Raw genomic sequence first — 12471 nt, forward strand, 5'->3', positions numbered from 1 at the left:
CCAGAAAACTTAATAGCAAATAGAACAACAAAAGCAAATCCTAAAAAAATAGCAGAGTGGATAAAATCAATAAACACTTCTCAATTCTTACAACATAATATAATATTAAATATCACCATCATCTCATTTCACTAACTACAGTTCATCAATAATTGTATCAATTCTCAATTATATTTCAGATATATTCCTTCCAACACAATATATATCAACATTGACTTATAACAGCAACCAATCATAAAATTTAATATAGCAGTAACTTACTCCATTTGTATTACACTTCAACTTTTCTCATATTATCAGTATTCTGTACATTTTTATTGTCATACATATTTGTATTAATTTTTCTTCTCTTTCACTTGTGTATTGTACTTTTTATGAATTTTTTTGGTACTCGCTGCCAGCACTCAAACCCTTGGTTTTGCAGGCAGCGCCTATTATGTTATTTTGTGTAACAAAGTTTTTATTTATATGAATACTTTGATTGTCTATCTTGCTTAACTTTGTTTTGACATTTATCATTGTTTTGTATTATATTATATTTGAAATGGCAAATATTGTTCCGCTGACAAATTCGTAAATCAGTGAAATATTGACAACTTTTTCTTAACATAAGAGATGTATTTCAATAAGTATGATGAAGGTGAGGTACGGTACCGTATGTAGCCTACTGAAATCCGTGTATCAGAAACGAAAATTTGTTGAACCCAGTTGAAGAGCTATATTATTCAGCTTTTTGAACAAACATTTTAAATAATACGTGTCGGATTATTTTGAACAAAGTGCTATAAATAATCATTTTCTAGCTATTTTGGGGGCGAATTCAATTGCAGTCCAAAATTTAACAGCATAATTATTTGAATATTGCCGGCATTTTGCATCTATTTATTTGTATCACTCCATAAATAGATACAAAAATTAATGGATATCGTTATGAATTATCAGACAGAAACGAATTGAATCTTTTTTAAATGAAATATGCCACATTTATTTCCATTCTATCACTGAAAAGTGAAAAGATAGGTAGGCTACGGGATGACACAAACTGTTCGAGTCAGAGTAACGATAATGTAATGGAGGTTATAACGTTGTTACAAGACAGTCTATTTCAACAGCGGTTGTGGAGTAATGGTAAAGTGCTCGGCTTCAAAGCAAAAGATACTCGGTTCGAGCCCCGAGAAAGTTTCAATTTTTTTTTTGTTTTCATTTTTTCCCTCGAAACGTATTATTAAAAATTATTTTTTGAAGGAAGTTGTTTTCATTACGATTGAACTTGGATTTTATAAAATAATTATTTAATGTAAAATTCTGCAATCAAGTTAATTAATTATTAATAGGTATGTCAGTTTATATTTCAAAAAATCTTTAGTATTGTCTCATGGATTGTCATTGTTCATAATTATGTAGTAGGCTTGCTATAGTTCCATTTTTCTACTATCTTTTCATAAACTGATATTTTGTAATCAGCATTATTACATTTTCAGTAAGTTATTAATATTTACAGCTCAACTCAACATACGGTATTATCTCTAGCGCATTTACAGGTTTTGTTTCTATTGAAGATTAGAACATGAACAGTAGTTACGGTACCCAAAAGAAATTAATAACGAGAAAGACCCGAATTTAGATAGAAGTCAATACGATTTCAGTTCAATTGAACTGAGGAAATTTTTATTATCATTCTTCAATGGTGATGAAAATCTAAAAATGAGACAATAATTAGTAGAGGAATAAGGAAACGACAAAGAACAAAATATAGACAATATATAATATTGCAGGAAATGCCATTATAATCATAGAATCACAATTATCCAACCTCGGCTATCTAACCATGTGGACTATGTTTATTCTTAATTTTCACTCACATTTCTGAATTTTTCAATTGTAACAAGTAGTTAGAAAAGCATTATTTCAATGTGTTCTTTTTATATTCTTTATTATGCATGTATAGGTTACATACCTCAATTAACAGTGGGCTACAATATTTGGCCTGATACATTGTTAAATGTATTATTATAAATTATATTTTTGAAGGAATTTGTTTTCATTTCAATTGAACTTGGATTTTATCAAATAATTGTTTTTAATGTAAAATGTTGCCCACCAGTAAAAATGAAATTAACATAGGCTTGATGCTGTATCATTGAATTTCATAAGAAAAACATGAATGGATCTCAATAAAATAATTAATAATTTATATTCTTCAGTTATAATGTATTCGGAGTGAAACGAATATTTTAGGTATTTTGTTTGGAATTGGGGAAACAAAAGGCTGCCTGATTCAAATTGAGGAGGATCTAATCGATACTAAAATTTATTGATGTATTGAAAAAAAATCAGTAGGCTATGATTCTGTGAGGTTTTCAAGTATTGTATCTTCTTCAGTTATCTATAATACTATAATAATGGAAAGAACTGGCTTAGAACACGTAAGGAATAGTAAATTATGTTTGACGCATCATCACATCTGAACTACTCAACTGATTAATTTGAAATTTTGAATATAGATTCTTAATTAACCGAGGATGGTTATAAGCCTATTTTCAGTGCTTCAAGATTTCATTACGTCAAGTTTCAATTTGTCATGCTTCCAGTTGTTGTATAGAAACAGCAGAACATTTCTGTTAAAAGGGACATTAGATGATAGGTATGATTGGGGATACTATTCAAATAAAAATAACTGATTTTCTGTCGCATAAAAATATTGTTCCGCCATTTTGAATTCAACTTTTTTTTTTTAAATTGAAATGTTGTATCGAAATACTTGATTTCGATACAGGAATACCAGAGAAAATGATTGGTGAACACCACACCGATTTCTCAAACCGTTCAAAAGTTATTCTCATTCAAAGATACTGATAAAATAAATCATCTATCTATCCATCATCTATTGTATAATGATGGAAAGAGCTTGTTCATTTACGTACGGGAAAAATTATGTAGGAAAATTATGTTTGACGCATCATCACGTCTGAATTACTGGACTGATTGATTTGAAATTTTGCATAAAGATTCTCCATTAACCGAGGATGTTTATAGGCATATTTTCAAATTTAGAATATTTTATTACGTCAAGTTTTCAGTTTGAAAAGTTTCAAAATAGACCCGGGTTACCTGCTAGTTAATAATATGATACATGTATTTTCTTAGTAGAAAAAATCACCAAGTCACATTTATAAGTTTTATCTAATTATTTTTCAGCATGAACGGGCAAAGTGGTGTATATAATATATAATAAATTATAAAATTATAGCCTATGACAAAACTTCTAACAGAATCAGGTCTCACAGCAGTTAAGTCATGGCTTGATTTGCACACGCTCACTTTAAATACAAGAAAAAGCGTATATATGGCTTTCTCGCTAACAATAAATTCAATCCCTGCGGAAATGTTAAATGGTGGAATTAAAATTCATTTGTTTGACTGTACTGAGTCAAACTCAGATTTTGTTGTTAGGGACTGTATATGTCAATCGCTGATAAACGTGAAAGAAGTTGAATATCTAGGTGTTTTAATAGATCAACATCTGAAGTGGAATGCACATATTGATAATATGTGTAAAAAATGAAATATATTGTTCATAAATTCTACAGATTAAGCAGTGTTGGAGATTTAAAGTTATTGATGATGGTGTTTTCAGCTTATGCCCAATCCACATTTCATTATGGTATAGGGGTTTGAGGGGGGGTGCCTTAGACACTCATTTCAATAAAATAGGTGTGATTCAGAGGCACATACTAAAAGCTGCTCTCCAAAGGCCGAGACGATATCCCAGTCACTTACTTTGTGAAGAATTCCCGGTTTTGACAGTGGGACAACTCTATATAAAAAATGTAATACTTTATATCAATAGATCCAAAAATACATTCAATCCATACATTCCAGCTTATAATTTCAGATCGCCATCAAATTACCGTGTTTCCAGGACATAGTATGCCGTAGACAGTTCCCCTATGTAGTAAATACATTAATTAACCTGTTATCCAAATATTCAATTTTAGATAGCATCACTAAATCAAGCACTAAAAAATAATAGATTGGATTAATCAACAAATGTTTTTCACCTAATTCACAACACAATTTGATTTTTTTTCTCTAGTATTGCCATGAGACCTACATACAGTATAAATATAGGTTTTCCCCACTTTCACCTTGATTGAATTGTATAGTTATAATATTATAGTTTAGCTTACCATGTTAAATCAAAATTTTTCTATTCGAAGTAATAGAATCGTTTTCTGTTTTGCTACTCGTCACCGCCACTCAAACTATGGTTTTGCCGGTTTCGCCGAATTAGTATATTATTATGTTGAAAAATTATACTTCTTATTCTAAAATATTACATTCTTTAATCTGTATTTGATTGTAAACATTTTTTGTAAGGCAATAAATTTGAAATTGTATTTGAGACCTTCAAGTATTTAAATCTATAAAAGGTGAATAAGCAGTTTTTTTTTTAATTGAATTGTGTTTGAGCAGAGAGGAGCAACGGGGTGTGCATAATCTCTGAGCAGCAAACTGCATCGAGCAAAATGTTGGAGGAGAGTCTATCGGACAAAGTGTTGCGCATCAAACGCGTGGACAGTGTTGCCGAGCACTCGTCTCCCTCCACCGACCACAATCAGGCCACCTTCAACACTGTCATTATATTCCACATGCACGAAATACAACAGGACGAGCATCTACTCGATTTTGCCTCACTGTTGGATGTCGATAAGAATGTAAGTAATTGCATATGTTTCGTTCCGCCAACTAATACCTCTGAATAAGAATCGAGAAATCTCTCCATCTATTTTTCTATGCTAACACCTACTAACACTATTAACACGAACGTGCGAAATGCAAATATGGACATCATTATTAAATGAGATTAGAATTATTATGCTTAGGGTTAGTGAAATATCAGGTTAGGGAAAGGTTAGAAGTTGGATTTTTGCTTCAAATTGCCAAATGCTAGCATTTTTAATAATTATTTGATAACATTACAATTTCGAATAAGGAATTTAGTCATTGTAATTGAAAAACGCCTACTAGAGCACTGAAGGGCTGCTCTCATTTGGATAATTACTTGGTAGCTTCCAGGAACCTATATAGAGAGATCAATTCTATTCCATCAGCATTCATTATAAATAACACCAATGCTTTTGGCAGTTTCAAGTGAATCTCACTTTAGTAACAAAACCTCATATCCAGCCATAATGATACCTTTAATCGCTCATGCAATTTATCAAACACAATATTGTGTACTTTCTACTTCTATCTGTAATGTAGTTTTTATTAACACAAAACTTGTGTTTTATTTTTTAGAAAATAAATCTAGATTAAGAATAATCCTGCACAATTACTGATAACAGTGTTGCATTTATTGTAAGATGTAGGCATCTATAGTGATATTCAGGTTGTCAAGTCAGCACCTGTTCAACATTGGTTTGCTATCCTTCTCTGTCATCAGACAAAGCAGATGGCTCTTTCCTTTTCTAGCTCCGCATTGCTACCAAATCGTTTGTAGACTTAATGAACTACGGTACCTGGGTATTTAATCTCAATTATTAGGAAAATTTATTGTTAATCACTGAAAAGATATGATATTCTCTTGACGAATAGAATATATTTGAGATAGAATTTATTATTATCGACAAGAATCAAATTCAAATTTCAAATTGAAAACAATACAATGTATACAATGATATTAATCAACAATTGATATCAGATGTTTAGAACATATATACCGGGATAACTTGAAAAACAGCAATGTGGAAGGCGAAGGAGACGCCAAATAGCAACTATGCATTCCTATAATTTATACTGACTTTATACAGGAATCTCATCATAGGTATTTTCCCTTTCTACTACTATGTAAACTACTACTTGTGTAAGCACGATCTGCCTTCACCGAGCATGTAAGGGTGGGAAAATGAAAAACAAGAAATGATCGTACAGGTTTTTGATAATTAAAACAAAACAATAAATTATTTGTACAAAATTAGAATTATAATTAGAAATAACGAAATAATAATAAACAGATGAATATTTCAAGGGCTACTCGCTTTGCTGCTAGTGAAGATTCATTTGTTGTGGTTATGAAAAATTTAAAACAATGACTCAGTAGTTACCTACCTTTATGAAATGGCTTCCCAAATTGGCATCCACTGGTTGAAACGCGACGTTAATTATTAATTAAAAATCAAAAAAACTGATCTAATGAAGTGGGTTTATATCCCTTCCTATTCAATAATACAATTATCTTTAAACTGCCCGAACTGTGACAGGAAAACTGTATTATAAAACAAGAACAAAATCTATCCCCTTCACCAGAACAGCCGGACTTTACTCACAGTCCTATCGAACGAGCTCACACACCACAAAAGTAAAATTTTGGGTATTAATATATAAATCAGTCAATGCCAAACATGAAGCCATTTCAAATACATATTTTTATCAGTCGCACAAGCGAGCACGTTTGTTATCAAAAACAAAAGAGAAGCTACAATAAATTTTGATAACAAATGAAATAAACAATCTTTCTGTCGCTGACACAAATTGTTCAAAGACAAAAACACTGTTCATTAAACTTTTCTAAATAAAAACTCTAAAATCCTGATCAATATGAGATAAATATATGATTCATATATATGTCCCATATGACCAGGTGACACATCACCCATCCCGCTGAAAGACTCGTCCCTGAGTCTGTAGTCAAGAGGGGAACAAAAAAAATAAATAATGATTAAACAAAATAATATACTCGGGAAACAAACGTGTGCCTGATTGACTTGACAATGCTACTATACATTGAAATCAAACTTTTGTAGAAAGGTAGGTTACTCAAACTAAATTACAAACATTCAAATCAAATTCAAAATGAAACTATGCTGCACAATAACATTGATTAAATATGAAACTAACTTTCAATATTATACACATTAATATACATGAATATTCAACTTATTATGAAAAGAAAATCTCAATTGACAATATATTTATTTGTGAATCAACATTGAACTACTTCAAAAGCTGCAATAAAAATCGAAGAAGAAAAAAAAAACTTTATAAGTACATATGACTCACAACTATATAGTCAAGAAAGAAAACAATAAAACAGTTAATCCATCAAAAAGCAACTATATAACTCTTAACTATCGATTATATGTATCTTAGGTTGTGCTACCGTTACAGCAGATAATTTACACACATACAACTTGATGCCTAAATATGCACAGAATAAAGTTAAAAACCCTAACCAGCCAAATAATATATAAAAAACATAACTAGAGGAATTTACAACATCTCCCCAAGAATTTGGAAGATCTACTTTGTGAAATATATCTGACGATATTACGTCTTGAACTGTAAATTCCGGAACCTTTATATCTATATCAGTTTTTAAAATTTCGCTAAAATTAACAAAATTAGGATTGAAATGCGGTTGCAAAACATCAATTTTTAACGAATTAAACTTAACCCAATGTAAAGGTAAGTAATGGAGAACCTGAGGTTGTTTATCAACATTTGCGTCACACGGAAAAGTCTTTCTCACCATTATTCTCCCGCCGACCGAAATCTCGCAATGACAGGGTAAAACCACATACATTGCTCCCGCATAGGTTGAAGATGATGAAACGAACCTCCCTCGCAAGTGACTGTAGTGTTGGCCTGTATATTCGCGACGATATACTCCGAATGCGAAAATTCGACGATCTCCAACTCCTGCTTAGCTGGACGACAGCTTAAACTGCAATATTGTTGGATGTCCTTCAGCTCTGTCGCCGCAAACAAGTGATGCATACATCTTGATGACATATGTCCTCCATGCACCAGCCGCGGAAGATAGCATAAGAAATCGTCCTGTGCCCGACAAGAAGAGAGATGATCTCCCGAGATGACCTGAATCTCACCGTCCTCCTGTCTCCGCGCCAAAACGAAATCCTGCTGCTGAAGCTGACAAATCTGGCCGTCGAAATACATAGGTGTCCTCACATACTTGTGCAATTGAAACTGTCCGCCGATGCTGACCAACGGTACTTTTAAGCTAAGCACCATGGAGTTCTCCTTCACCACACAAGTCGTAAGTGGAAGATCAAAATATCGCTGCAAATCCGATAGAGGTACTGTATAGGTAACTGGTGTCCTTTCGACTTATATCCTTTCTCCAATCTGAAGAGATCTGAACGTAATAAATTGGGGTGTACCAGCGAAAAGGGTAAAAGCTTTTTATCACAGCGTTACTTCGCAGTATTTATGAATTTCTGCCGTGTTTTTTTTTTTTTTTTTTTTTTTTTTAAGATTATGTCCTAAAGACTCCAGACTCCAGTCATGGAGTATAAGACAAGTCATGTTATTACATAATAATTCTAACACTAAGTAGTTCAACCTAGTTTAGGTTTGAAAGGAATTCTTGTACACTATAAAAAGCTCTATCAACTAAATATTTTTTAATTTGTTTTTTGAAAATCTTCAAATCATCATTACTTTTCAAGATTTGAGGTAGCTTGTTATAAAATTTCCTACCAATATAATCTGGTTTTTGTTCAAATAACCTACTATTGTGACCCATTATATGATAATCTGCTCTGTTTCGCGTATTATACTCATGAACATCTGAATTCTGGATCACACCACTCGTTTTCACATGCATTACAACTTCATATACATACAAAGATGGCACAGTTAATAGACCAAGCTTTTTAAATAAAGGCCTACAAGAGTCTAACCTATTCACTTTCTCTATACATCTGAGTGCCTTCTTTTGAATCTTAAACACCCTGTCCATATTTTGTTGAGATGAATTACCCCATACTAAAATAGCATACCTAATATGAGATAGTATAAGTCCATGGTAAGCAGTTAACAGTAGTTTTTTATCATTCAGCCTAGCAAGCTGCCGCAGGACAAATACCCCAGATGATATCTTATTACATATCCTCTCAATGTAAGGATGCCATGTTAATTTCCTGACCAATAAAATTCCCAAGAATGCTACTTTCTCTTCTTGGTCTAATTCATTTTCCTCTACAAACACATTTATTTCTCTATCCTCTACTGAATTATATTTACTTTTGAATTGTAGGAATTGACATTTCTTACTATTTATTGTTAATTGCCTTTGCTTCAAGAATTGGACAATTGACTGTACTCCAGTAAAAGCATTTATTTCTAGACTATCTAATAAATAATTGTTAAAGATAAGCGATGTGTCATCAGCAAACAACAGAGCTCTGTGATCTTTTAACTCTTTTGGTAATTGGTTCACATACAACAGAAACAGTAAGGGACCCAGAATTGAGCCTTGAGGTACTCCAGCCTGGACCTCCAGTTTTTGAGATTTAATTTTTACTATTTCATTCCCATCCACCTTGGTAAGCTCAACACACTGGTTTCTACCTATGAGATATGATTCAAACCATTTTAGTTCTATACCATTCACACCTACAGTTTTTAGTATTTCCAATAATATTCTATGGTTCACACAATCAAAAGCTTTGGATAAATCAAGAAATATTGCGGCTGCCTTCTCACCTGAATCTATTATATCTATTAGTCTTTCAACAAGGGATACTATTGCAGTCTTAGTAGATTTCCCTTTCTGGAACCCATGCTGTTCATCACATATGAAATTAATTTCTTCCAGGTGCATCAATAGCCTATTTAAAACTACTCTTTCAAAAATTTTACTTATTACATTTAGAATACTAATGGGTCTATAATTTTCAACTCTTTCAGAATCACCGCTCTTGAAAATTGGCAAAATTTTTCCTTGTTTCAGATCATCAGGGAAAATACCCTGCTCTAGTGAAGTATTAAGGAGATGCAATAAAGGGTCCAGTAATTCATTTTCACATTCTTTTAAAATTTTGCTTGAGACCCCATCCAATCCTACTGTTTTTTTGTTATTCAAATTTTTTATTATTCTTAATAATCACGGAGTGATCCGTGGTCTAGTGGATAGAGTGCTTGCGTAGCAGCATAGAGATCCCGGGTTCAAACCCCACTGAGAGCCAAAAGTTTTTTAAACAGATCACTCCCGTGTTATCGGATGGGCACGTTAAACTGTCGGTCCCGGTTGAAGTATGACAGTCGTAAGGCCCATTGACGGCTTAAATTATATATTCAGGCGGTGGAACATTCCCGCAAGGAACTCCCCACCAACAAAAGCCATACGAATTTATTTTTTTATTATTCTTGACAACTCATCTCTTGATAATGGATGAAATTTAAATACCTTTTCAATTGGCTCAGAATTTAATGTAGTTGTATTATAAGTATTAGTGTTCAGTGACTTTTGGAGATTATATGCAACCTGTTGATAATACTTATTGAAAAAGTTACAAATGTCTATACTATCATCCATATAATTTCCATGTTCATCGATTATCCTAGGGACATTAGTAACTGTATCTTTTTGAGCTGCTCTCCTATTTCTATTAATTACCTCCCAAACAGCAGAGTTAAAATTGGTACTAGTTGTTAATATTTCAGCTGTTTTCTTACACTTAGCTTTCTCACTTCTTTTGCATAATTTTTCTTTAGACATTTGTATTTGACTTCACTCGGAACATCCCTCACTAATTTAAATTCCTCATAAGCTTCCCTAACAATATTTCTTTGAGTAAGAATATCTTCAGTTATCCATTCATCTACTTTGTTTAATTTACTTTTTACTTTGACTTTTTTTATTGGACAGCATACACTAATGTGAAATCTTAGATTATCAATGAATTGCTTATATTTGTAATTTAGGTTACAACTGTTATAAACACTAATCCAATTTTCTTGAAGCAGTTCCTGCTTCAAACAATTTATATTTCCTAGCTCATATTGCTGAATTTCTTTTACAAAAGTTTTTTTTCTGCTTGGATTCTGGCCCTGCAACTTAACTTCTAAAATTTGATAGTTATGATCTGATAGATCTTAGCTACCTAATCTGACATTACAACCTTCTATATTTGTGAGGATATTATCAATAATTGTCTGTGAAGTTCGAGTTACTCTTGTATATTCGTGGACCTTAATTTCTAAATTATTCATATTAATAATATCTCTAATATCCTCTGTCATTTTATCCTGCCTGGCAAAATCGGTATTGAAATCTCCTACTACTATAACATTTGTGAAACGAGCGGTTGTAATTTCCAAAAGTGTATGGAGCAGCTCACATACTCACATACTCACATACATGTGAGTAGAGGTGAAAAATGTAAGTTAATAACTGGTTTGTGAACAGTGTTTTTTCCTCCGATACATTCTGTTGTACGAATAATCTCATACTGTCTGTTAATTTGCTATACGCATCGTGAAATTGCTGAGAAAAATTTCCAGCAAACTGCCTCAAGTTGCGAGAAATCCGAATTAAATCTTTGTGGTCGTCTGCAACCAACCCTTGGAATGCGTTGAGGTGATCAGCTACATGTTTTTCGTTGAATTCCAGCTTATGAAGTTCACCATCCGTCGCTACTGCACAGCAAAAATGAAGAAAATCGCCGACAACATCGATCGCTCTGGTTTTTCGTGAAGCAAAAGAAGGTAGTAGGACTGTGTTGGGCTATCTTGAATATTGAATAATGTTTTCTATTGTTTTGTTTTTACACTGTACACACTTACACTTTACAATGAATAAATTACGTGTATACAGAAAAAATCCATATTTACTCATAATAACAGCTGAACACTTTTGTATCGAATTAGCTAGCTTATCCTGAGAAAATTTCGTTATATAGAGGTGAAAAACCAATATAATTCTGAAATGCCATGTAACCAAATTTGTTACGTAGATGGTTTCATTGTTCAGAGGATAACAACATTATAAAAGAGAGCTCGACTATATTATGATACTTGATAATGATAATATGTAGATGTATGAATAGGCTGTAAGTAATCTTGAACGAAATTCAAATTAATTGCTATGAGTCAACCCGAGGACTTCTGCTACTGCAAATAATGGCAGAAGGGAGAAAAGCAAGAAGGAATTTAGATGAGCACAGAAGTCTTCAGGCTATTTGATACCAATTAATTTGAAATTTTATTAAACATTAGCCTATTATTACATATGCTTATCTATTTGCATTTGAATAATGCAATTTCTTCTTTCGTCCATCTGTATAAATATTAATTACATGATTTTATTCGTGCAGCTAAATGAATCCATGAGAAAAATCAGTGGCACAATAAGACCAACAGAGACCAACTGGCTACCTGTGCTGTGTAATGTCCTGCCACCAGACCTCCGCAGATTGAATAAGACAAGACAACTTGTTAACAGGGTTGTCTCAAGGAATGAGTTGCCAATAGCTAAGGAGCTAAATAATGCACCAGCAAGACGGCTACAATCTAGGAGGTATCTGAGATTAGATGATCAGAATGGCCAGGAATTTGGAACAATTTGGAAGGCAAGGTGGTCCTCCTCATCAGTAAAGAATAAACACCTAATTGAGGATCCAAAAGGAGAGGTGCCAGGGACACTGCTTGGCCGCCGGCAGT

At 32.8% G+C, this 12471-nt stretch overlaps 1 protein-coding gene across 1 annotated transcript in view; it reads left to right on the forward strand.

Moving 5' to 3' along the window:
- The window catches only part of LOC111044975 (D-ribitol-5-phosphate cytidylyltransferase), a 32052-nt gene that overhangs the window by 17483 nt on the left and 2098 nt on the right, over window positions 1-12471 (forward strand). The window contains exon 5 of the mRNA XM_022330261.2: window positions 4477-4718. Coding sequence (XP_022185953.2) covers window positions 4477-4718 — 242 coding nt within the window. The remainder of the gene's footprint in view (window positions 1-4476; window positions 4719-12471) is intronic.

Source organism: Nilaparvata lugens, chromosome 8 (assembly GCF_014356525.2).
Source record: "Nilaparvata lugens isolate BPH chromosome 8, ASM1435652v1, whole genome shotgun sequence".
Lineage (NCBI taxonomy): Eukaryota > Metazoa > Arthropoda > Insecta > Hemiptera > Delphacidae > Nilaparvata > Nilaparvata lugens.